The following is a 26,961-nucleotide window of genomic DNA, read 5'->3' as shown; positions in this document are numbered from 1 at the left end:
CATTGTCCTTCCTCTAGAAGTGTTTCCCCAAAACATTCTAGACTCAAGTTATTCCTATCCTATAAATTATGCAGGAAAGGAGGTTCTGCACCATGCTAGGTTGGGAAGTTCATCCTTTCATCTAATTCACAGCTGTCCCTCTGTGTTTCTGAGAAAGCAAAGAGAGGGGGGATACTTAGAGGGAATTTGGCAGCACTTTCCCCTGGGCAAGAGCCTCCTCTTTGGAGGTAACAAGCTCTGAGAGTCTCAGATGCATGCTGAACCACCACACTGCAGGAAGGGGTCAGATGGGCTGAAAAGAATCAGCGATGACCTCGACTGTCAACATCCCCAGCATAAGCACAGAGCTGGGTACCTGGGGGCAGGTGAATTGGCAAAGGATTTAAAGGCCCTGATCCCAGCGGTTCCTAATGCATCACCCACATTGACAACTCAGAGAAAGGCACAGTTGGTGGATGAGTCTAGAGTTTGTAGGTAGAGAACAGGGCCCTCCACCCAATCCAGACCTGTGTCACTGAGACTGGGATGGGATGCAGTTTTGTGGTCTTGAGACCATGTCATCCCTCTCTTCCTGAATACTACCCCCTTCCCTAGGGGGCAGTGGTGACATGGGACAGAATAAATTCACCTCATACACATTTGTTCCTGGGGCTGTGGCAACGCAGTGAAAGGGCCTGCCACCTTACTGGAAGTCCCGGGCATCTAGCAGTATCCAGAAGAGAAGACCGTTTTCAGGGACTGGAGGTCTGTTTCCCTCTTGGGGAAATGCTAACTTCCAACCTCACTGCTGGTAACTTACCACTGTGCTGGCCTCTGCCCCACCTGCCCTCTAACATGACAGTGAGAGTCCCTCTTAGGGTTAACCAGGTGGGTTGTTTTTTCTTTTGTTTTTGTTTTCCCCATCTTCAGTTTGGAGTGAAAGTTAGGAAGGCTGTGCAGTAGTGATGAGAGGAGGGCATGATTTTAGCATGACCTTTTCCCCCTCTCCGTTTATGCTTTACAATGAAAAGCTCTGGAACCTTCTCCCCACACAGTCGGATCTCCGGAGGCATCTGCAGGGATCCCAACAGTGTCGGGCTCTGCAGTCGGACTCAGCAGGGATCCGAACAGGGTCGCTGAGACCAGTGCACGAGCCTCTTCGGAGGATGCATCCTGGACTCTTGGCCGCAGAGGAGGAAGCGGTTGGGGTCTCCCAGGGACTCTTTCTAAAGGGTCAGTCCAGCATGGTAGGGGTTAACGTGGGTCCACGCGTAAAGGGAAAGGAAAGAAGTTGTAGTTGACACTTCAGGGGGGCGGTTGGCGGACGGGTCTCGCTGCCTGATTGGTTTTGCATTTCATCCCAATTTTTTTTTCTCCACTCTCTCTCCCTCTTTTCAGTTTCTCTCTCTGATCCCAGGGGAGGGGAAACGGGAATAGTGAGAGATCAAAAATAAACCTCTTATGTCAAGCCGGGAAGGAAGTATAAATAAGAAGGGCTCGGCAGCCCACTCGGTGCTTCCCGGGGCGGGGAGGAGGCAGGAGGCGGCTGCGCGGGGCTGGCGCGGGCAGGGGCGGAGGACGGGCGCACGCGGGCCGGGGCCAGCTGCTCGCGCTCGGCTCGGGGGCGGCGGCGCGGGAGGAGCGGGCTGCGCCAGCCAGAGGGGCCGCCGGGGGAGCGCTCCCGCCGCCGGGCCCCGCGGGCCGAGTCGGCCTTGCATCCGATTGATTCCGCTTTTCCTGGAGAGAGCGGCCGGGCCGCCCTCGGGCCGCCAGCACCTGCCCGCGCCTGGCGGGCTTCTTCCCTCTCCTGCGCGCAGTCACCGCCGCAGCCCCCATGCTCCCCGCCCCCGCCGCCCCCCGGTGGCCTCCGCTCCTGCTGCTGCTGCTGCTGCTGCTGCTGCCGCTGGCCCGCGGCGCCCCGGCCCGGCCCGCAGCTGGGGGGCAGGCCTCGGAGCTGGTGGTGCCCACGCGGTTGCCCGGCAGCGCGGGCGAGCTCGCGCTCCACCTGTCCGCCTTCGGCAAGGGCTTCGTGCTGCGCCTGGCGCCCGACGACAGCTTCCTGGCGCCCGAGTTCAAGATCGAGCGCCTCGGGGGCTCCGGCCGGGCGACCGGGGGCGAGCGGGGGCTGCGCGGCTGCTTCTTCTCCGGCACCGTGAATGGGGAGCCCGAGTCGCTGGCGGCGGTCAGCCTGTGCCGCGGGCTGAGCGGCTCCTTCCTGCTGGACGGCGAGGAGTTCACCATCCAGCCGCAGGGCGCGGGGGGCTCCCTGGGTCAGCCGCACCGCCTGCAGCGCTGGGGTCCCGCCGGAGCCCGCCCCCTCCCGCGAGGACCCGAGTGGGAGGTGGAGACGGGAGAGGGTCAGAGGCAGGAGAGAGGAGACAACGAGGAGGACAGCGAGGAGGAGAGCCAAGAAGAGGAGGCAGAAGGCGCTAGCGAGCTGCCACCGCCCCTGGGGGCCACGAGTAGGACCAAGCGGTTTGTGTCTGAGGCGCGCTTCGTGGAGACGCTGCTGGTGGCCGATGCGTCCATGGCTGCCTTCTACGGGGCCGACCTGCAGGTAGGACTGAGAGCCTCCTCCAGCCGCCGTGCCCGGAGGCCCCCCAGACGCCTCCCAGCGTCTCTAAAATCTCACCTTCCAATCCCTCTGAGAAAAAAAAAAAAAAAAAAGCCCTCCCCACTCATCTTCTCCAGCCTTACCCCAAACGAGATTCTCTCCTGTCTGAGAAAGAGCAGTAACTCTTTTCTGAACTTCTGCCACCCTGGCTCCCTGCGCCCCCACCCCCAGGTCCCTTCCAGTTTAGAGTGGGGCTGCCGACGCCCATCCCTCTCATCCGAATCTCCCGCGGCACGTGGCACACTGACCCGAAAGTGGGTATCAACGCATTCCCCGGCACCTGCCTCTCCCAGCAGAGATGAAAATTGAGCGTTTAGGAATAGCTCCCACTCCCACCCCTCAGCCCTCTACTGCCTCCAGATCTGAGAGGCTCCCAGGGAAAGGCAGATGGGATGGAAAGAGATGGCTGTCTGATTCCCTTGGGTATGGAGGTCGCCATAAGCAAAAGACATTGTTTGAAAGGAGCTGAACCTGGAGAGGGGCTGCCCAACTTCTGTGCAGCCAGCTGGTTGTGATCAATGGGACATGGACTACCTTGCCAACCTGGCGCTCAGCCCCGGCAGAACTTGGCAATGCCAGCAGCCAGCACAAGAGGGAGGGGCAGAGAACTTCTGCCTGGGGGCTCAGCCCAGGAACTGAAGCTTTGGTGGAAACGCGAGGGGCGCAGGGGCTGGAACGAGCTCTTTGGGTGAATGTCTCTAGTAAAGCCAGACCCACACTTGGTCCACCCAGCTGCCCTTAGCCCAGACACAGCTCTTACCTAAACAGGGGAGAAAAACAGAGTCCAGGGAATGGCTACCTAACCAGACCATTTCTAACTAGATGCAAAGATGGTGCTGACTCAGCAGGAGGTGTCTGTGTTGCCCTAAACCCCAATTTCTCCCCTGAAGACCAGGTGAATGCTTTTCCAGGAGGAAAAGAGGGTAAGGCTTCCAGGAGAGGGATGCTCTTTGCCCCTAGGGAGCACAGAACCAGAGATGTGCCAGGGAAGGAAGAACTGACCTGCCCAGACGTCATAGTTCCCTGAAACAGGGATCCTGGCAATGCAGCAGCTAAGCTGACACTTTGTGGTGATGGCATCCTTGGCCGGGACCCAATACTAGGCTCAGTCTGTGCGCGACTGCTGGGGGCCCCAAGGGCATAGGCATTGCCTGTGCAGAATAGTCCAGACAAGGAGGCGATCAGCCTTCTGTTTCTCACCCCATCTTTCCCACCCTCTATCACTGGGAAAGGCAGGGTAGGAAAGACCCAGGGAGAAACAGATGCATAGGATGGGAAGTGCTGTGGGTAAGAGTCCACGTGGCTGCCCCTCTGGCTACTGCAGGTGCTGACTACACCCCAGGGACGCACCCCTGCAAGCCCTTGTGGTATTTGCTTCCCCAAAAGCAGGGCAGAGCAGCTTTGGGTCACGCTGATTTAACACCTGTTTCCCTGCCTGTCCTGAGAGCAGGGAGTGGTGGGAGCACCAGCCCTCTCCTCTGACTCCTTTCTTTAAGCAAGTACTAGAGAGTGTGGCAGGAGAGGGGTGAGAAGAGGGCTTCTCCCATCTCTTTAGGACCCCCACACCTGGCTCCTAGGGGGCTCCACCAGAAAGAAGCTACGATGGCTGGGCACGGTGGCTCAAGCCTGTAATCCCAGCACTTTAGGAGGCCGAGGTGGGCAGATCGCAAGCTCAGGAGATCAAGACCATCCTGGCTAACACAGTGAAACCCCGTCTCTACTAAAAATACAAAAAAAAATAGCCAGGCGTGGTGGTGGGCGCCTATAGTCCCAGCTACTCGGGAGGCTGAGGCAGGAGAATGGCGTCAACTCAGGAGGCAGAGCTTGCAGTGAGCGGAGACCGCGCCACTGCACTCCAGCCTGGGTGACAGAGCAAGACTCCATCTTAAAAAAAAAAAAAAAGAAAAAAGAAACAAAAAAAGTAAGAAGCTAAGATGCACCCATTGCAAACCCAGAGCGGGGTGCTACACCCCTCTACCCCCACACATGGAACAGATTCTGACATCTACCTGAGAACCAAAACATAGGAAAGCCAAGAGAACTCCGTGCCAGCAGAGAAAGGCCGTTTTTCAGCCTTCAGGGCCAGACTGTCTCACTCTCTCAGCTGATCATCTGGACACTGGAGATAACTGAGTATTTGCCTCAGGGACATACTCGCATCTCCAGACATCCTAGCAATCTAGAGGCAGACATGCTCTGAGGCCCGACCCCAGGATGCCCGGGCTGCTGAAGCAGGAGACTCTGCTTGGGTTTGCACCCGATTTTGTTCCCTTCAGCTTAAAGTCCAGGTTTGCTGCCCCAGACAATTCGGCTTTCTCTGTGTCGGAGACACCCAGGCATTGCCATCCTCATGAGACTCCTGACCGGGTGATGTGGCTCCTGCTTGCCCCGCTCCCCATCCCCCACAAACACGCATTTCTGGACCTTTCCCAGCTGCACATTGGCACCTGCACACCCAGCCAGCCCACCTGGACCAGGAGAGCGCAGCAAAACAGGCATCGGGCACCTCTGAAGGCTGAGTTCCTCTCCCTAGGGGGTTGACTTCTGAGTCTCACCTGGAAGAAAAGTCTTCCCTCAGGGAGACTAGCCCTGCCACCTCCACCCTGGGTCTCATGTCCCATCCCACCTGTGCTCCTGCTGCCACCGTGGCGGGTGGGGGAGGGGCTGAGGTACAGCTGTGTCCAGGACCACCCTCAGGCTCCTCTGCTATGATGAGCTGACCAGCCTCGGAGATGCTGCAGGACAGGCGTGACTGTCTCAGCTCAGTCCCCTGCACTTCTGAAAACAGATCCATGAGCCCAGCTGAGAGAAGAATGAAAATCAAGTTCCCATGCCTCAAGACCTTGGCTGCCCACACCCACCTCCTGCAAATGGAAGCCAGTCCTTTATGTGGAGACCTCATTCACACAGACGGAAGGCACTCTGGGGTGATTACTCTTGGTAATCAGGGGTGTGGAGGATGAGAAGAGCCTTTACCTCTCTAGGGCTTAGAGTTCCTCATCTGTGAAGCAAGACACCTGGACTAGGTGATCAATCCCGGTCTGAGCACCTGTGTGGCTGCTTCATGATGAGCCGGTCTTCTGGAAGGTTTAGCCACTCTCTGAGCGTGTTCAATTCACAGCGTGGTTGTACACACATCACCTCCATGAAAATACCAGTGAGGGGGGTAGAGGGAGACTGCACAGCTCACAGAGGACATGTGGCTTCCTCAGGATCAGACAGCACTGATCAGGATCAGTAAGTGGCAGGGCTGGGCCTGCAGACCAAGTCTCCCAAAGCTGAATCCTGTGCACTGTTATCCCACCAGGCGGCCTCTTTCTCAGGACTAGGGTCTGTGGCTCTGTCGACCCTCTGATACTTGCTTATGTTGCAGGAGTGGGTCTTTAAATCCAGCAGTTCAAAGCCGTCCAGGCCCACTGTGAGGCCCTATCCTGCAAAGAAACCACCGCAGAGGCTGAGAGAAAGAATGCACCACTGCCAAGGCTGGTCTCACTATGTTAAGCGACAATGAAGTTTTCCAGAGCTCTGTCAATTGAGTTTATTTAATCCCATGACAAAAGGGGCCCCTGTCTCCCACCTTCTTATCTGGTTTCGGAGTTAAGGAGCTCAGACAGAGGGGCCTTTCTGAAAGGAGGGACCACCTGGGAAGACTCCATTAGCTCCGTCTACATCCAGCTGCTGCTCACTGTCCCCTGTGTGAACCCAGGGCGAGATGGAGTGAGGGGCAGCATGGCAGTGCCCACTCTCGCCAGCCTGGGACGCCTGTCCCGCCAGTGCTTCTGCAGTGAGCAGAGTTTTCGAGTCCTCTTCTTAGCAGAGAGGGTCCGAAAAGTGGCGCTCATCTTCCCAAAGTCCAGCAGAACACTCACAGGAGGTCAGATTCTGGGGACTGACTTCAGGGACGGCTGTCACAGCCATCTCCATGCCCCCTTACCTGCATGCTGTGGGGAAAATGTCTTCCACAAGACACTAAAGTGGGCATGCAGCCTAGGTTGTCCAGCAGCATCCCAGTTTCTGCCTATTCTGGCATAATTATTCATACTATCGTCTTTCCCTCTCAAGGGTGTCCTGGTTTGGATGACAACAGACAAAGATTCATGTCCCCCCCTGCTCTGTGGCTACCAGCCAGAAAGACAAGTGTTACATGTGCGTGATGTCCTTCCCATTGGCAAAAGAATGCATCTTTTCCATCCCTTATGTCTGCTGCAGTCAGAATGATCAAAGATATGGAGTATTTCCCAAAGAAAATGGGAGTATTTCCCATTTGGGAATGGGAATTCCCAATTCCAAATGGGAATATGGAGTATTTCCCAAAGAAAATGACTCAGTGTCCAAAGATCGCCCCTTCCCCATCTCCCAGGATGTGGGGTGTGCATAGGCAATGACAGGCTTGCTGCTTGCAAGCCTTGGGTTCACTTTGGCTAGGCTGCAGTTTTCCTTACAGCAGCAAAGATGGGTGGCAGTTAGTACAGAGACTAAGAACACAGACTTTGGAATGAAATCGAAATAATGTATTGTCCTCGAGCAAGTCACCTATTTCTGTGTATCTCGATTATTTCAGGTAGGAGCAGTTATACCAACGTCCTAGCCTTGTTTTGAGGATGTAAGAAAATATGGAATGCACCTGACCTGGTGCCTGGTCCAGATGACATACTCAGCAAGGCGTGGCTATTACTAGAGTTGCCTTCGGTGATGGAAACCATTTGTTAGAGTGGGGAGGATGGGCTGGCCCATGCCATCCGAGTGCCAGCCACCGCTGTTTCAGCTTTGCTGTTCCACACGGCAGAGGAACCTTCTCTTTCAGCTTGCCCATGCTCAGTGGTGAAGGCTGACTTGTAGTTCAGCGTCAGTGTATGCTTTCAAGGGGCAACATTGCCCTTTGCTGCTTGCAGAACAAGAGGAGATGAAGCATATGATGCAGGTTGCTCTTTTCTCCTCTCATTTATTTCCTCTCGCTTTGCTTCTCCATCTCCACACCCCCAGCTCAGTCTCAGGCCCTAGAGACGTCAGATAGGAAGAGGGAATGCAAGAGCTTCCCCGGCCACTTTTCCTCACCTACCTCCCCCTGGGCACGCCGCAAGGGAAAGCTGTGGAGCCACCGGTGAAGCGCAAACCGGCTGGATGTAATGATGACATCGGGGCGGGAGGAGGCCGGCCCGTCCCCATCATCCACCGCAGCTGGCTTCGGCTACCACAGAAGCTCTGAGGAAGGAATCTCCTTGTTTGTATCTCAAAGAACCAAAAGGGGCTCTGGCCCACCCAACTGGCCAGGGTTTTGTTATTTTTTTTTTAATTCATTTTTTTTTTTTAATAGAGACAGGATCTCACTATGTTTCCCAGGCTGGTCTCAAGTGATTCTCCCACCTTGGCCTTCCAAAGTGCTGGGGTTACAGACATGAGCCACCCTGACTGGCCTGATGTTCATCTCTACTCCAGGTCCTGGGGTCACTCATGCATGAGCAGACTCCCTAAAAAGTGTCGCCTCTCCCTAACAAAAGTGAAGAGTATGGGATCCCCAAGTCATTCAAGAGCAGGTTGTTTGACCACCCTGGCTGGGCTGACCGTGGGCTCCCACCTACCTGCCGTGGTTTGGGGGGCGGCTGCTGTGCTGATGCCTCTGCTCCTCAGGGGGGCCAGGACCCCGTTCACATTCTTCACATGCAGCCCGCATTGGTGTGGGGAGCAGGGAGGTGTGGATCGGCACCAGGTGGTGGAGCAAGCCATCTGACTTCCTCCTTGACCAGCCGCAGGCCTGATCCCCACCGGACTCTCAGTCAGGCCTGTCCTTTGAACCCAGGAGATTAGGGGAGAATCAAAGGCTCACAGCCCCGAGGTCCCCCACCTCACCCAGGCTCAGTGGTCCTTCTCCGTAGGGAACTGTGAGACGCACCGCATATATAAGGCATTCCTGTGGTCATTTCTCAGAAGAGCGGACTGGGAGGGGAAAACCAAAAACTCAGTAGAACAAGAGATAAGGAGAGATCAGTGGGATGGGGATCTGGGATTTTGAAGGGAACACTGGACCACAGAATCCTCCTAGCCTTCTTGAAAATGAAAAGTGTCTTCTAAGACAGCGGCCAGAAGGAACTTCAGACCTTCAGATGCCCTCAAGTCCAGCCCACCCCTCGAAGCTAAATGGCTCTGAAGCCGGCCCAGCCTGACAGCTATGCACTGTCTGGAGAAGACAATGATATGAGCATCCCGAGCTGCAGAGAAGGAGGCTCCCTGGGAACCTTAGGGACAGGAAGCTGCTTGTGCTGTCTTGCCCTGATCTTCAAGCAGCAGTTTATTCTGCATGAAAATCAGGGGTTAACCCTCACCTTCCTCCGGTCTTCACTGAGGTTGTGAGCACTGCCTCATCTCTCTCTCAGCCTCCCTCTGATCTGCTCAACGTGGGCACACAGACTTGCCCCAACCTCCTGTCTTTAGCTCCTTGTGCTGAGCTGTCTCGGCCCCAAAGCTTAGCAGCTGGTGTTCCTTAGCTTTACACCTTCCTTGTGCGACCTCATCTTCCCCGTTTTGAGATTGTGAAACTGGGACTCAGCAGGAAGAAATCTTGTGATGACGGTTGCAGTTTGCCTCAGAAGAAATTCCAGGGGTTGGTCCCTGGCCCATCAGACCCTGGTCCTTCTTAGAGAGATCAGGATACTGTTGGCCTCCTGGAAGCAGCAAAGACCCGGCCAGGAGTTCGTCTCGGCAAGCCACCATTCCTCAGCGCTCACCCCCGGTTGCATAATGATGTGATTGCTTTTTTTCCCTCCAGAATCCAACTCCAGGAGCAAGTGCCAAGTTTCAGCCTTGTTGATAAGATGTTTACATCAGCCTAAACATTGCTGGAGTGCTTGACACGCCAAGTAACCTGCCAACCCCTGCTTGTAGGGCTAACAAAATACCTGGCTCATTGCCTGCGAGGTGAACAGACAGATCCCATTCACAAATAATGGGATTCATCTGGAACGCCCACACATGGCCTCACCCGATGAAATGTCCCTCTCTACCCTTTCCTTTCTCCTCCTTCCACTCCCACCTTCCAGACCACAGGAGGAGAGGAAGAGGGGCTCCCGAGAGGTGGTGATCTAGGGATCGGAGAGGCAGGGCAAGCAGGTGCTGCCCAGCTGACCACACTCCAGGCTCAAGGAACACCCACCTCTGCCTCTGTGTCTCCTCTTCCACGAAATGCTCAAAGAGGGCCACTTCAAGGGGTTGCTGAGGCAGGAGAGCGAGTTCCCATCTGGCCTCTCCAAGCCTTGGAATCCAGCAGGGGAGCAGTTGGCAGCCCAGGGACAAGACAGAGGCCAAGCAGTGATGTATGCTCTGTTGGCCAGCCTGGGTGGAAGGGAGAGCAGGTGAGATCCTAAGCACGTGGGACCTCTTAGGCCCACGGGATCCTCTCAAGCCCCAGTCAGGAGGGAATGAACGCTTCGGGGCTGTCCAGGCAGACACCAGGAAGCCACGCCCTGGGAAACCTAATGAGAGCACGGTGGACCTCAGAGACAGGCACACCTGGGCTGGCCTCCTGGTTTCAATAGCTGCGTGACCTTCAACAAGTTAATTTGCATGACCTTCCTCATTCGTGAAATGGAGTTACAGCACCTTCTTCACAGAGTTATTGTGAGAATTGAATGAGGTAATGTGGCAGAGTAGCTGTCCTTAGGAGTGATTATCACAGCAAAGTTTTCAGTGTTAACAATTCCCACCCCAAAGATGTAGAGTTACCCCAACAGACAACAGGAAAATGTTCAGCTGGATTCTAAGAGGGAATTCTACTAACCTTGAGCGCTCAGAACTTTGCTTCTGGGCTGAGGCCGGGGACGGGTGGGGGTGGTTGGCAAGGAGACGGTGTCAGGATTAAGGCAGAATAAGCCATGCCGTCCGGTAGAACTTTCTATCTGCACATTCCAGTGCAGTAGCCACGAGCCATATATGAATATTGAAGCACTAGAAATGTGGCCTGTGCCGCGCTATAAGTTTAAGGTTTTGGATTTTAATGAATTTGGATTTAGGTCGTCCCCTGAAGCTGTCCTGGATGTTAGACACACAAGTTCGGAGCAAGGCAGGTCTGGGTTCAAAGACCGCTGTTCATGCATCAGCTTTGTGACCTCCTGCAGGTTCTTGAGCCTGTTTTCTCACGTGCAAAATGAAGGGAGTAACACGGAGACCTCGGGGGTATTGTGAGGCTTTGGTAGGAATCTGATGCTCAGCCCCATAACAAGAGGTGATGGCAGCAGACAGGCCAGGCCAAGGGCCCTGAGACTTAACCGTTCACTCTGCCTCTTGTCTCCTCCTTCCTGACAGAACCACATCCTGACGTTAATGTCTGTGGCAGCCCGAATCTACAAGCACCCCAGCATCAAGAATTCCATCAACCTGATGGTGGTAAAAGTGCTGATCGTAGAAGATGAAAAATGGGGCCCAGAGGTGTCCGACAACGGGGGGCTTACACTGCGTAACTTCTGCAACTGGCAGCGGCGTTTCAACCAGCCCAGCGACCGCCACCCAGAGCACTACGACACGGCCATCCTGCTCACCAGACAGGTCCGTGCCTGGCTCCGGAAGCCCTGGGGAGGAAGGGAGACGGGATGGGCAGATCAAAGGGAGGACCACGAGGCCTGCCCAAACATGGGAAACGTCTCCCTGCTGGCCCCAGCTGGACGCCAGAGCCTCATGCCCAGAATGATGAGGAGGAGGTCATGGGACAAGTGTGAGGTATTTGCAAGGGAAGGAGAAGAATCTTGTAAGGGCTCTCTTCCAAAAGTTTGTGACCAGCTGTCTCCTGAGGTCACACATAACAAGAAGAAATGGGCTCAAGCTGCCCAGTGAGAGATCTGGGCTTGGAATGAAGAGAGTAGTTCTAGCTGCAATGGTTGTAAAACACAGGGGCAGGTAGCCAGGGGGTCCCCTCAAGATTTGCCCACAGCAGGAGGGCTGCCCACCTACATGGCATGACTTAAACAGACAGCTTCCTGAAAGCAAGAGAGTGATCCTGTGTGCCAGGCCCTGTCTGCTCCTTCAGTCTCATAAGGGCCCCACCGGACAGGCCCTGGTGTTATCCCCATTTTGTAACAGAGAAAACTGAGGCACAGAGTGGCCACACAGCTCTCGTGCCACATAGCGGCAGCACCCATAGTCCAGCCAAGACAGCGCTGCTGTAGATTCATGTTCTGAATGACTGTGCTGTCCTGTCCCCACAAAAAGCCTTTGAAGTCCCAGCCAGCCCTAGGATGCAGCCAGCCCTAGGATGCAGCCAGCCCTAGGATGCAGCCAGCCTGTAACATAGAACAGGCTCCCTTAAATGAATGGCTGATGTGAAGACAGACGGAGATTTCCTGATCTTGTCACTCAGAAATCCATCTTGATAGCCTTTGTATTTTATATTCTTTTTGGTTTTTAATTTTGTTTTGTTTTGTTTGAGACAAGGTCTCGCTCTGTCACCCAGGCTGGAGTTCAACGGCACAATCACAGCTCACTGCAGCCTCTGCCTGCTAGGTCCAAATGATCCACCCACCTCAGCCCCCTGAGTAGCTGAGATGACAAGCACAAGCCACCTTGCCCAGCTAAATTTTTTTTTTTTTTTACTTTTTGTAGGAACGGGGTTTCACTATATTGCCCAGCCTGGTCTCCAGCTCCTGGACTCAAGCAATCTACCTGCCTCGTCCTCTCAAAATGCTGAGATTACAGACTGTTTTCATTTTTTAACAAAAGGAAATTTCACAGGTTACTCTCCAATTTAGAAAGATGGGGGATGGGTGAACTGGCTTGACCATGAACACGAAAAGAACCAATAAAGCGAGGCCACTAGGTGGGATATCCAGACACGTTGAAACTGCCGTTGCGTCCTCCTCCTTAAAAAAGGTCAGCCAGGCACATGGCAAGCGGCTGTAGTCCCAGCTACTTGGAAGGCTGAGGTGAGAGAATCACTTGTGCCCAGGAGTTTGAGGCTAAGTGAGCTGCAATTACTCCTGTGAATAGCCACTGCATTCCAGCCTGGGCAACATAGCCGGACCTCGTCTCTAAAATTTAATTTAGGCCGGGCATGGTGGCTCACGCCTGTAATCCCAGCACTGGGCAACATAGCCAGACCTCGTCTCTAAAATGTAATTTAGAGAGAGAGAGCACAGGGTTGGGGGTAAGGTCACAGATCAACAGGATCCCAAGGCAGAAACATGTGCTGTATCCACTCAGGGTTGAATGGATTAAGGGCGGTGCAAGATGTGCTTTGTTAAACAGATGCTTGAAGGCAGCATGGTCGTTAAGAGTCATCACCACTCCCTAATCTCAAGTACCCAGGGACACAAACACTGCGGAAGGCCGCAGGGTCCTCTGCCTAGGAAAACCAGAGAACTTTGTTCACTTGTTTATCTGCTGACCTTCCCTCCACTATTGTCCTGTGACCCTGCCAGATCCCCCTCTGCGAGAAACACCCAAGAATGATCAATAAAAAAATAAAAAATAAATAAAAATAAATAAATAAATAAATAAAAATAAATAAATAAAATAAAATGTAATTTAGGCTGGGCACGGTGGCTCACGCCTGTAATCCCAGCACTTTGGGAGGCCGAAGGAGCTGGATTGTCTGAGGTCAGGAGTTCGAGACCAGCCTGGATAACATGGTGAAACCCTGTCTCTACTAAAAATACAAAAATTAGCCAGGTGTGGTGGTGCACACCTGTAGTCCTAACTACTTGGGAGGCTGAGGTAGGAGAATCGCCTCAACCCCATAAGCAGAGGATGCAGTGAGCTGAGATTGTGCCACTGCACTCCAGCCTGGATGACAGAGCAAGACTGCATCTCAAAAAAAAAATAATAATAATAATTTAATTTAATTTAAAAGCTCAATAAATGCAGGTGATGCACAGGCCAGCAAGCATGTTACGGGACGCTCAATGGTCCACTCCCACGTACACACTGGCCACACCCGGCCCTGCAGGCCTGCAGTGCACCCCACACACACACTGATGCACTCTCCTGCTCTCTCCCCGCCACGCAGAACTTCTGTGGGCAGGAGGGGCTGTGTGACACCCTGGGTGTGGCAGACATCGGGACCATTTGTGACCCCAACAAAAGCTGCTCCGTGATCGAGGATGAGGGGCTGCAGGCGGCCCACACCCTGGCCCATGAACTAGGTAAGATTTGCTGTGCCAAAGCCCACTTCACCACATCGGAGGGAACTGCTCTTCCAGATCCAAGGCTGCCTAGATCCTAAGGAATATGCGGCCCTTGCTTAGGAATAGCTCCTCCTAATTTTGACAGGGTGACTGTATACAAACAGATACCGCGCTTGACAGTGCTGAACACAACTCCGCTCCCACCCCGAGCACATGGCCAAAATACAAAAGCAGCATCCCACACGATTATCGCAGGCCACCGGGCAAATGCCAGGACAGCAGACACGTGCTAGGGTGGAGGCGTGGAGCTGTGCACAAGCTAAGCCGTGGGATCTGGGGGAAGAACAATGGTCCAGGGACTGTCACGTAAGAGGGCAAATAATAGAGCTAGATCCAAATTCAAGACGGGCTGAGGCAGAAAATAAAGAGGTATCCGTGTTTCTCAGTCATCTGAGAACGCGTCCTGGAAGAGCAAAGCGCAGGGGAAAGCTCTACGCAGAAATCTTCGGAGAGTGAGGGGGTGGCTGCTCCCCTGAGGAGCTCCATCTCTGTCCCTAGCTGGGCCGGGTGGGGCGCCCTCAGGCAGGACAGGGCGGAGTGGACCAGGCCTCTCTCCCCAGGGCACGTCCTCAGCATGCCCCACGACGACTCCAAGCCCTGCACGCGGCTCTTCGGGCCCATGGGCAAGCACCACGTGATGGCGCCGCTGTTCGTCCACCTGAACCAGACGCTGCCCTGGTCCCCCTGCAGCGCCATGTATCTCACGGAGCTTCTGGACGGCGGGCACGGTAGGCACCGGCGGCCCCGCCCTACTTGTCCCCGTGGGCCTCCTTCCACCGGTGCTGGCGCAGAGACCCCTCCAGCTGTGCCTCCTCACAGGGCCCTTAGAGCTGAGTCCCCGGCCAGCCTCCCACGCTGGGGCATTCACACCACCCCCGAAGTCTGCTCTTCGTGGCCCCATCTTCCAGCAGCCGAGTTCTGCGCTAATTTAGATTAGTCACAAGGCAGGGGGACGTCATCCGAGAAGGTTGTCTGAAGGAGGAGGGTTTGAGCAGCGCTTGAAGGAATAGAAGCACATAGCACAGAGGAGAGACGAACCTACAACAGCTCAGGCGTGACAGAGGCAGTGACTGCGTCCTGTGAGAGCAAGAGGGCGGGGAGCTGGTTCAAAGGACTGGAGCCAGGCATGGGGTGCGTACCTGTGGTCCCAGATACTCAGGAGGCTGAGGCAGGAGGATCACTTGAGCCCAGGAGGTCAAGGCTACCAGTAAGCTGTGATCATGCCACTGACTCCAGCCTGGGTGACAGAAAGAGACGTTATCTCTTTAAAAAAAAAAAGGGGCCGGGTGCAGTGGCTTCTGCCTGTAATCCCAGCCCTTTGGGAGGCTGAGGCAGGTGGATCACAAGGTCAGGAGTTCAAGACCAGCCCGTCCAACATGGTGAAACCCCATCTCTACTAAAGATACAAAAAATTAGCCGGGCGTGGTAGCACACGCCTGTAGTCCTAGACCAGCCCGTCCAACATGGTGAAACCCCATCTCTACTAAAGATACAAAAAATTAGCCGGGCGTGGTAGCACACGCCTGTAGTCCTAGCTACTCAGGAGGATGAGGCAGAAGAATCGCTTGAACCCAGGAGGTGGATGTTGCGGTGAGCCGAGATCGAGCCACTGCACTCCAGCCTGGGCAACAGAGCCAGACTTCATCTCAAAAAAAAAAATTGCTTCTCAGAAGAGGGGATTAAAGAAAAAACAATTTTAAGTGGTTGGAATTGTGGTAAAGTAATGAAATATTCTAGATCCTTCTCACTGAGGGAGACAGGACATGTATGATGCAAAAATAAGATGATCCAGACAGCATTAGTTGGTCTTCATTTGCATGCTGTGGCTTTCAGGAGCACGGTTAGGTTGTGATATGGATGAATATTGTGTTAGCTGGCATTCACTGGGTACACAGAATGTCGGGGGCAATGCTTCCTAGATGTTCAGGACAGCAAAGGAAAGTCGGTCCTGAAGAGCGTTTGCAACTGATAGTCAAAAATTAGGCATGCTCTCACTAGATCATCAAGTGGTGACAGCTTTTAGTTGGAGGTCAAGAAGTCGTGACACCTATACCTTCAGTGCCATCCATCACAGGCCATGAAGAACTGAGAGGGCGGCAGCCCTGTGCACGTTCTTACACCCCTGCTTCCTCTTTTCCCAGGAGACTGTCTCCTGGACGCCCCTGCTGCAGCCCTGCCCCTCCCCACAGGCCTCCCGGGCCGCATGGCCCTGTACCAGCTGGACCAGCAGTGCAGGCAGATCTTTGGGCCGGATTTCCGCCACTGCCCCAACACCTCTGCTCAGGACGTCTGCGCCCAGCTTTGGTGCCACACTGATGGGGCTGAGCCCCTGTGCCACACGAAGAATGGCAGCCTGCCCTGGGCTGACGGCACGCCGTGCGGGCCTGGGCACCTCTGCTCAGAAGGCAGCTGTCTACCTGAGGAGGAAGTGGAGAGGCCCAAGGTGAGGGACAGCCCCTGAGGATAGCGGGGAGGAGAAAGGAGAAACAAAAGGAAATGGGGAGGACTGAGGGCTGTTCTCAAGGAGGAAACCACACTTGAGAGTCATGAACCGAGAGACAGCCAGGCAGACCGGCTCACACTGGAATCCCAGCACTTTGGGAAGCTGAGGCAGAAGGATCACTTGAACCGAGACCAGCCTGGGCAACATAGTAAGATCCTGTCTGTACAAAAAAATAAAAAATAAGTCGGGCATAGTGACTCACACTTGTAGTCCCAGCTACTCAGAAGGCGGAGGCAGGGAGATCACTTGATCTCAGGAGTTTGAGGCTGCAGTGAACCATGATCATGCCACTGCGCTCTAGCCTGGGCAACAGGGAGACCCTGTCTCCAAAAAAAAAAAAAAGAAAAGAAACTTCGGGCCAGGCTGCAACATAGGACTTCTAGGTAAAATCACTCATCTTTTAACAAACAAACCAAAGCATATTTATCCACACAGTGAGGAGCCCGTGAAGGCTATCCCCTCAGTCAGTGGGTTGACACTGCCGTGGCTCCAGACATTAGGGAGCTGCTTTGGGGCTGACTCAGGGCTGGTGCAGATGCAGATTGGTGAGAGGGGTGGAGACAGGAAGGTGGGCACACAACAGACTGGAGCCACTGTCAATTCCGTCATGAACAGAGAGAGACACGTGGAATAAATTCCATCAAGAATTGAGTGAAAAGTATTCATAGCCTGCCCGTGCTTGAACTGAATGCATAATTACAGGTTGGGAGAATAAGAGCAGCTGTGGGAATTCCGTATTCAAAGAGGAGGAGAGGAGACAGATTCAGAGCTGCCTCTGGCCAGGCAGAAAAAAACTTGGCCCAGGAGAGAGTAAACTCACAAGAAAAACCAAGGCAGTGCCAGTGAGGGTTTTTAAATGATTCACTTCTTTGCCCTGCTCTGAATACATCCAAACTGTGAGGCTGATCGCATTTCTCTTACTGTGACTCATGGAGCCATCGCTATGAAACAGCATCCACTGAGTTTCACAGCCCGGTCCCCGCCAGCACTGAATCGCCAGGGTGGCCCGAGCACTCCTCAGTGCATGTCTTTTGCGCTGAGCCTTGGGAGCCTGCCTGCACCAGGTAAGCTCCATACTCTTGTCCTGAGCCTGAGCTGGTGCAGGATTCCTGGACTGATCCTCAGCCACCTCCCATTCACCGCGTTCATTCTCATCACACGTTATTGAGGGGAGAGCAGAAGGATCTGCCACCAATCCCAGAGCACAGCCGAGCTAAGTGCAGGGAGAGGCTGACGTGAAATGATCATGGAATGATGTGTGGCCTCTATTTTTAAGAAGTCAGATCAGAAAATACATATTTATAGAATCAGGCCGGGTGCTGTAATCCCAGCACTTTGGGAGGCCGAGGCAGGTGGATCACCTGAGGTCAGGAGTTCGAGACCAGCCTCACCAACATGGTGAAACCCTGTCTCTACTAAAAATACAACAATTAGCCAGGTGTGGTGGCAGGTGCCTGTAATCCCAGCTACTCCAGAGGCCAAGACAGGAGAATCACTTGAACCCAGAAGGCGGCAGTTGCAGTGAGCCAAGATCACACTACTGCACTCTGGCCTGGGCGACAGAGCAAGACTTTCAAGAAACAAAGTGAGAAAGAGAGAGAGAAAGAAAGTGAGAAAGAGAGAAAGAATATATACATAGAATCATATCTTTTGTAAAATAAAAGCATTGCATTTTTATGATGATATATTCAGAGCAAAAGTATGAAAAATATTGGTGAAAATCATGTTAATGGTTTTATCTGGGTAGTGGTGTTTTAAAGAAGTGTTAATTTCTTTTTTACACTTTTCTGCATTTTTTTATTTGTCGTATGAGCAACTATTACTTCTATAACTTTTAAAAAATTATTTTCATTTTGAATACTCTATGAACCTTTGGGCATGCAGCATTCCAAAGGGCAAAGCTTTGTTCTCATAGGTCAGTTGTAAAATGGGAAGCAGGGCCAGGCATGGTGGCTCACACTTGTAATCCCAGTACTTTGGGAGGCCGAGGCGGGTTGATCACTTGAGGTCAGGAGTTCAAGACCAGCATGGCCAACATGGTGAAACCCCATCTCTACTAAAAATACAAAAATTAGCCAGGCATGGAGGTGTGCACCTGTAATCCCAGCTATTCGGGAGGCTGAGGCACAAGAATCGCTTGAACCCAGGAAGCGGAGGTTGCAGTGAGCCGAGATCACGCCTTTGAACTCCAGCCTTGGCAACAGAGCAAAACTCTGTCAAAAAAAAAAAAAAAAAGGAAGCAATTCTGTTTCTTTCCCAAGCATTATCCTATCACTGGAACCAGTGGCTGGTAGACTGTGGCAACACCTCCCAGGGATGTTTCCTTTAGACCAGAGTTCCTCTACCTTGGCACTAGGGACACTCGGGACTGGATAATTGTTACCGTGGGGCCTGTGCATTGCTGCATGTTGAGCAGCATCCCTGGCCTCTACCCACTAGATGTGGTCACGTACACCCTCCACAGCTGTAGCCACCAGAATATCTCCAGACATTGCCAAATGTCCCCTGGAGGGCAGAATTCGCCCCAATGGAGAACCACTGCATTATATGCAACCTTATTCCCATAAAAGGGTGTCATTCATTCATTCAGCAGATAGCCTATTGAGCACCTTACTTAGCATAAGGCACTGTTTTAGACACTGAGGAGTCAGTAGTGAATGAGTCCAGCCTGGTCTCTGTGCTCACAAAGCCATGCAGGCCACACAGTCATTAAACAAATGATTGAGGCAGTTTACGGAGCTCCATGCACCAAGATGAGAATGACTAGATGAGGAAGCCAGGGCTTTGGCCACCCAGTGACACAGATACTGAAGCCTCCTGGCCTTTGCTCCTCATTCAGTGTGCCATTGTATGTTGCAGCCCGTGGTAGATGGAGGCTGGGCACCGTGGGGACCCTGGGGAGAATGTTCTCGGACCTGTGGAGGAGGAGTACAGTTTTCACACCGTGAGTGCAAGGACCCCGAGCCTCAGAATGGAGGAAGATACTGCCTGGGTCGGAGAGCCAAGTACCAGTCATGCCACACGGAGGAATGCCCCCCTGACGGTAATTACCACTCAGGGCCGCCCCTGCCAGAGCAGCTACTATCATTGCTATGATGCATCCCCAGAGGATGTGTAAAGTGGGAGTGAAGTGGGTGTCCCGGGATATAGAGTTACTCCCAGAAGGGAGTAAAGTGGGTCTCCTGGGATGTAGAGTTTTGCCTGTGATCTCCACCTAAATGGGCTCTGCAAGGTTCCAATCCCAGGGGCAGCTCTCAGGGACCCAGGACAGCTCTCATAGTGTTCAGAGAGCCTGGCAAAGTCAAGGAGAGAAATTACGCTCATCTTCCAAGATGTGGAGAGGAGGACATCACTCCCAACCAAACTTATTGGGGAGGAGCCTCTGCAGAGGGGCTGGTGTCTAGGAAACTAATCCTCCTGGAGGCATAGGAACCCTCATCTGTGTGCAGAATGGAAGCATTTTCCAAAGCAAGTGTCAGAGCCAAACCTCCAAGGTCTTTCTAGCCAAAATTCAGCCCAGGGCAGAGGGAGGATTTCTGAATCTGATTCCCGTTCACATTCCTTCTGAGAAGAGTTGCCCATCTTCCCTTGGGTCCATGGCAACTGTTTGACAGAATCTTCCCAGGAAGTAATACTACCTCTCCCTCCCCTTGGCATATTCCTATCCCCAGTACCTGCTGGAAACCACAAACATTAACTTAGAGGCAGTAAAGGGGCAGCAGCAAACTCGTGAGAGGGAAATCATTACAAGGTTTTTCCCCACCATCCCATCCAACTGCCCAGTGTGCAGCTCCAGGAAGGATTGGCAGGCAAGAAAAATCAGGCAGAGCCTTAGGAGAGATTCAACCACGGGAAAAGACACTGGCATTGGGTTGATGTCTCATAGGAGAATCTGTAGGCTTTGCGGTTTCACAAGACAAGAAGGAACCACAATGGTTTGAGGCTCTAGAAACTTTGCCCTGGAATTGTGTGAGAGTTTGCCTGGCATACAGGGTGAGACGTTGCTGGGAAAGGGGGAGGACGAGAATGAATATAGGGTGCAAGGTAGGTGTGGACGAAAAGTGATGTCATGATGTCAGATGCACCAAAGTCTGCCATTACTGTCGAGTATTTTTTAGTATTTTTTGTGTGTCTAGGACTATAAAAATGTATGAAAATGTAAAAGGCATGTCTCTGTCCTTAAGGAGCTTGTAGTCCAATTAGAGACCCAAATCCCTTTAACACAGCCATTACGTTTCAATGGATGAGTCACAGACCCTAGGTTGGTGAGGGGCTCAGAGAAAGGAAAGGCTGGGTGAGCGGAAGCTTTGAAAGGAGTTAGGACTGAGCAGAGTCTGGAGGACTGAGATGGGGTGAGGTGTGAGGGGACCTGCCAGGGTGGAGGAAAGGTGTGAGAAGGGCCCTCATTCACTTAGGTGGAATCAAGCAAAGCACACCACTATGTCAAGGCCAGACCACAGAGGTCCTTGAAGGCTGACACAGTATCTGGGGGTTGTCTGTGCCACCTGTCCCATTAAGTCACCTGGAAGCTCCTGCAGACACAGCCCAGACCCCCTCAGCTGCACTGACTCAGAGTCTCAGGAGTGGAGTGTGGCATCTGCCTTGGCAAAGTCTCCCCAGGCATTCAGATGCACAGTTTGGGCGGGGAACCTTGGCAGGAAGAACAGCTTTAATTTTAGGATTTGGGGGTGGAAAGCAACCCACATCTAACTTCAGATGGGTTGGTCTGGCAGCAGCACGTGGCAGGATGGAGAGGAGGCAGGCACAGGTCCCCATGAAGCCAGCAGGCCTGGGCTTGTGGTGACGAGAGTGGGATGCCATCGTTTTAAATCACAGATTGTCCTGAATATAGTGTGGGTCTTTGTGACAGTTTGGAAATAGCAGATAGAGATGCTCAAATGTTCAGGAGATACCAGGATACCAGTCTCAGACTTGGGCATGGTAAGATCAGCAAATGAAAGTCAAGACAGTTCGTGGAAGGACCATCGGGAGCTTGGCCATGCTGAGTTGGAGGTAATCGTAGTACATACAAACGGAGCTCCCCAGAGACACCCAGAATTACGGAATGTGGGTGTAGGGGCAAGATCGGAGCTAGACATGTAGATTTAGGAGTCTTTGGATTCATGTCCGGTGTCACTGAGGAAATCGATACTGCACAATTAGTAGTGTCCTGAGAATATAGCTCCACGTGCCATTCTGTGCCTTCCAAGCTTACTGAATTGTTCCCTGTTGCTCCCTGAGTTTATTCACCTGCAGAGTACAATGAGTCTCTTTCCCTAATGGAAAGGGCATTTATCCTAGAAAGCCCAGCATGCAGCTGGAGGCTCCTTTCCTTGCCCTTTTGAGTAAGGGTCACACATGCGTCTAGGAATGTTGTGCCCAGAAGACACTGGCCCCGGGCGCCTGGGTTGAGTTCAAAACCGAAAGAAAGAAGAAAAGTGCTGTAAATTCGGGATTTCTCCACTGGATGCTCCTGCTTCCGCATGGGTGTCACCTCCATGCCGTTTCTTCTTCTTTCTAGGGAAAAGCTTCAGGGAGCAGCAGTGTGAGAAGTATAATGCCTACAATTACACTGACATGGACGGGAATCTCCTGCAGTGGGTCCCCAAGTATGCTGGGGTGTCCCCCCGGGACCGCTGCAAGTTGTTCTGCCGAGCCCGGGGGAGGAGCGAGTTCAAAGTGTTCGAGGCCAAGGTGAGAATCACCCTGGGACTGAGATCCAGAGATGGGGAGGAAGGTCACCTGTCCCCACACCCCCGCCCCCCGGCAGGCTGCTTCTGTGCTCAACACGCCCTCCCTCACCTTCCCTTTCCCCGTTGCAGGTGATTGATGGCACCCTGTGTGGGCCAGAAACACTGGCCATCTGTGTCCGTGGCCAGTGTGTGAAGGCCGGCTGTGACCATGTGGTGGACTCGCCTCGGAAGCTGGACAAATGCGGGGTGTGTGGGGGCAAAGGCAACTCCTGCAGGAAGGTCTCCGGGTCCCTCACCCCCACCAGGTGAGTCTCCCCAGAAGTTCTGTACCTTGCTTGGTAGAAGAGCATAATGGGCTTTGCACTCTGCTAGGCCCAAATTGAACTGTGGCTGCTACTTAATAGCTGTGAGGGTTGGGCAAGTTATTTAAACTCTCCGAGCTTCAGTTTCTTTATAAAATGTCAGCAGTATCTCTATCTCAGAGTCGTCGTAAGGATTTCCTGAGATGGGATGTGCACTTGGCAGTGTCGAGCTCATAGAAAAGATAGAACACAGGGCAGCCGTGACTTTTACGAGGGCTGGAGGCCATGTGGATAGGGAGCTGTCATCTCTGAGTCAGTCGAGCCACACTGAGTAACCTGGACCTCTGCCAGAAAACAGCTCTCCCAGGCCTGTTTTGGGAAGGACGTCTCACCCTAAGCCTGGCAAGCCCTGTCCTTTCTGCAGATGGATCTTCAGAGAAGGGGGTTACCAAAAAGGGGCCCTGGCAGCCTCAGGGCTTTCATGAATCTGAGAACTCCAGACACTTTGTTCTCATCCTAATGCCCCACATTCATAAAACTCCAAGGATTTTCCAAAGCGCTTTCATTTCCATGGTCTCATTTGATTTGTAAAATAAGTCCATGAGGTGAGCAAGGCCAATACTATTCCTCATTTTGCAGAGGAAGAAATTAAGGCACAGAAAGATTAAATGACTTTTCTAAGGTCACATTGATGGTTAATGACAGCCAGAAGAGAACCTAGTTTTCCTAAGTCCTGGATGACTTTTGTCTCCCATTCCATGTACTTCCTGCAGAGTAAGGGCAAGGTCGGGTGTTTTATATGGGCCACACTCTGCCTGTCTGCCTCCAGTACATCAATGTGTCCTAGGGGTTATGTGAGCATCCACCTGTCCAACCACTTCCCCCACTCACGGTCTCAGAGTTTTTGAGAAGTGTTCACTGTATTGTATTCTACCTAGTGAAGCTCGCAAACCCTGTCCCATTCTGTGTGTGTGTCTGTCTGTCTGTCTGTCTGTCTGTCTGTCTCTCTGTCTGTCTCTACATCTCTCATCTCACCAGTCTGAGTGAACAGAATCAGCCTACAGCAGGCAACTTGGGACTGTTTTCATTTTTTTTTATTTATTTTTATTATTTTGAGACAGAGTCTCACTCTGTTGCCTAGGCTGGAGTGCGGTGGCACAATCTTGGCTCACTGCAACCTGCTTCCCAGGTTCAAGCAATTCTCCTGCCTCAGCTTCCCAGGTAGCTGGGATTACAGGCATGCACCACCACACCCAGCTAATTTTTGTATTTTTAGTAGAGACTGGGTTTCATCATGTTGGCCAGGCTGGTCTTGAACTCCTGGCATCAAGTGATCCGCCCGCCTTGGCCTCCCAAAGTGCTGGGATTGTGGGTATGAGCCACTGTGCCCTGCCTTGGAACTCTTTTTACATTTAAGCTCAAAAGACATAGAAAAAGAGAAGCAGACACTATTCAGATACTGGGTCCCTTGGCCACTTTCCCTCAGGCTTTAGACAGATGGGCCTGCGGACACTCTAAGAGTCTGAGACTAAGCAGCTAGCCCCAGCTGGACATATGGTAAGAAGAGCAAAAATCCCGCCTGACCACTTGCCTCACTTTCTCCCCAGCCTATGGAACCCAGATTTCCAGAAAAGAACAAACAACTAATCTTTCTTCATCCTACCTAAAGCCCTAAGCCTATAATGGACTGGAAACAGTTTCCCAAAACAGCATCCTATCATTCCAGAAGCACAGTGCTCATGGTGCCTGGGCACTCCCAGAAGGTGGCTTCAAAGAAGCAGGCTTAAACCCCCAACTTCCAACCCCACCCTGATCCCACCCCAGGGCCATATTCATCAAATACTAGGAGCCGACTGACTCAGAGAGGTGGTGTGAAATTTCCCTCCTGTTCACGTTCTGGAAGGGGTGTGTGGAACAGTTTTTCCCATGTGGGTTTGAGCTCTGGGTGTGGAGGTGGCCAATCAAAGTTGTATACCAGTGCAAGGAACTAGAGGTATTTGAGATCACATTTGACAGGTGCCAGGTTTGGCTACACCAGTGCAGCTTTCCACATCCTTCTGGGTTCTCCTCCTCTCTATGCTGTTCTCAACACCCACATACCTCAACTCCTCAACCACACTTTTGAAATAGAGTCACCAGATGAAGCAAACACCCTTGAAAATCCCAATGTACAGACATTTCTGTCTGCCTAAACAGCTAATTTATTGAGAACTTTGAGGCAACTTGCTTAATTACTTGCTTTGTTTTTTTCGTGTCTGCCACCTGGGATGCCCACTTCAGTCTCCAAGGCATCATCCTGACCTGGGCTGGGCAGCCACTGGTCTAAGGGTGTCCTTCTGTTTCTATCACAGTTATGGCTACAATGACATTGTCACCATCCCAGCTGGTGCCACAAATATTGACGTGAAGCAGCGGAGCCACCCGGGTGTGCAGAACGATGGGAACTACCTGGCGCTGAAGACGGCTGATGGGCAGTACCTGCTCAACGGCAACCTGGCCATCTCTGCCATAGAGCAGGACATCTTGGTGAAGGGGACCATCCTGAAGTACAGCGGCTCCATCGCCACCCTGGAGCGCCTGCAGAGCTTCCGGCCCTTGCCAGAGCCTCTGACAGTGCAGCTCCTGACAGTCCCTGGCGAGGTCTTCCCCCCAAAAGTCAAATACACCTTCTTTGTTCCTAATGACGTGGACTTCAGCATGCAGAGCAGCAAAGAGAGAGCAACCACCAACATCATCCAGCCACTGCTCCACACACAGTGGGTGCTGGGGGACTGGTCTGAGTGCTCCAGCACCTGCGGGGCCGGCTGGCAGAGGCGAACTGTAGAGTGCAGGGACCCCTCCGGCCAGGCCTCTGCCACCTGCAACAAGGCTCTGAAACCCGAGGATGCCAAGCCCTGCGAAAGCCAGCTGTGCCCCCTGTGATTCAGGGGGGCAGGGGCCAGTCTTGTGCTCCTGGACGTGGGGTACTGAGGTGCAGACAAGGGTCTCCACTGTGGTGACTGGGTCCCTTGGCCATATCAAGGCAGCACGGCCCACCCAGGCCTCCCATTGCCGCAACCCCTCCAGTACTGCACAAATTCCTAAGGGGGAAGAGGAGAGGGTATGGGGCGGCAGACCCTATCATCAACTGTCCAGTGGACTGGACCTTGCTCGGGCTCAAGTAGAGGGCATAGGTTAAAAGGTAAAAGTGCACTTATTGACTCAGACAGGACACTCAGCGTCAGTCTGTTTGCAAAGGACTAGCAAACTTAAATGAAAAAAAAAATTCTATCTGGTTTCCCCGATAAATAATCTACCTCACAGGGGAAAAAATTAGTACAAGAGAGGCGTGGGGCAGGGGGTCAATGGTGAATGTCAAAGCAGGCTCCAAAGCTGGACCCCAAGCTGTCTTCAAGAATGACCACGACTGTCTTCAGTGTTAAAATCCATCACCTAAAGGGCCACAGCGTCGCAGGGTTTGGAGAGCCACATGTTCTCAGGCTGCCACCTGCAGGGGTGGATCCATTTCAAGTATTTATGCAAATGTGTCTCTGAACTAAAGTGTGATCTTATGCCAATGCAGTGGTCTGGTCTGATTCATTGTTTCTTTGGAAAAGGCAGGGACCTAGAACCCAGGGATGGAGGCTGAAACTAGGTCAGCTCATGTTGAACTCGTGCTGGGCAGGTGGCTCCCTGCCTGCTCTGGGTCCTCACAGGCCTGCAGAATCCAGCTCATTCGGGCAACTTTCATTTGCAGTATCTAGACCAGTGGTTCCCAAGGTTTCATTAGGATCATCTAGAGGGCTGTGAAAACGGATTGTGAGGCTGGGCACAGTGGCTCACACCTGTCATTCCAGCACTTTGGGAGGCTGAGGCAGGAGGATTGCCTGAGCCCAGGAGTTCAAGACCAGCCATGACAATATGGCGAGACCCTGTTTCTACAAAAAATTAAAAAACGAAATCAGTCGGTCATGGTGGTACAGGCCTGTAGTCCCAGCTACTCAGGAGGCTGAGGTGGGAGGGTCACTTGAGCCCAGGAGGTTGAGGCTGCAGTGAGCCATTTTCGTGCCACTGCACTCCAGCCTGGATGACACAGTGAGACCCTGTCTCAAAAAAAAAAAAAAAAGAAAGAAAGAAAAGAAAACACAGATTGTGGGGCCCCATCCCCAGAGTTTCTGATCTAATGGTTGGGGTGGCCTAAGAATCTGCATTTCTAACAAGTTCCCAGTGACTGACATGGAGGCTGCTGGTTTGGGAGCCACACTGTGAACGCCTGTGCTACAGGAAACGTCCAGCTGGGAGATCGCAATTGTTATGCGATGCCTTTGGGCTCGTCATTCTTGAGAAAGAATATCCCCTTCCTCTCTGTGAGCTACCCCATCATCCTCTTACATGCTGCCTGCCTCCTTTTAGTTTAGCTGGGGGCACCAGATCCTCAGCCCCTACTCCGCTCCATAGCTCCTCATCTCTCCTGTGGCTCAGAGGAACTCTGGCTCAGTCTTCCACCTGGTCTGGTGCAGAGGGAACTTACTTAGTCCCTGATCACAAATGGGTGACCAGAAACAGACATCAAGAAATGACATTCTAGCAAAAGAAGGAAAATACCCAAATGTGCATCTTGGTTTTTTTCACCACCTGTGCCCCCTTTGTCCTCCCATTCAGATATCTGGCACCATGGGCAGAGAGGATGCTGTAGGGGCACTAGGCAAGGCCATGAGATTCCAGC

General features: G+C 52.8%; 1 protein-coding gene across 1 annotated transcript; it reads left to right on the top strand.

The window, feature by feature from the left end:
- The first annotated feature begins 1,490 nt into the window (after window positions 1-1,490).
- Window positions 1,491-25,813, top strand: ADAMTS8 (ADAM metallopeptidase with thrombospondin type 1 motif 8). Its single transcript, XM_031015743.3, has 9 exons — window positions 1,491-2,536; window positions 10,889-11,128; window positions 13,581-13,716; window positions 14,319-14,486; window positions 15,900-16,201; window positions 19,121-19,304; window positions 21,783-21,955; window positions 22,084-22,259; window positions 24,608-25,813. Exons 1-9 carry the CDS (start codon window positions 1,814-1,816, stop codon window positions 25,176-25,178), a joined length of 2,673 nt encoding a protein of 890 aa, XP_030871603.2. The 5' UTR covers window positions 1,491-1,813; the 3' UTR covers window positions 25,179-25,813.
- Window positions 25,814-26,961: the final 1,148 nt, after the last annotated feature.

Source organism: Gorilla gorilla, chromosome 9 (genome assembly GCF_029281585.2).
Source record: "Gorilla gorilla gorilla isolate KB3781 chromosome 9, NHGRI_mGorGor1-v2.1_pri, whole genome shotgun sequence".
Classification (NCBI taxonomy): Eukaryota; Metazoa; Chordata; class Mammalia; order Primates; family Hominidae; genus Gorilla; species Gorilla gorilla.
The sequence above is the reverse complement of the archived record's forward strand: the minus strand, read 5'-3'. Positions and strand labels throughout refer to the sequence as shown.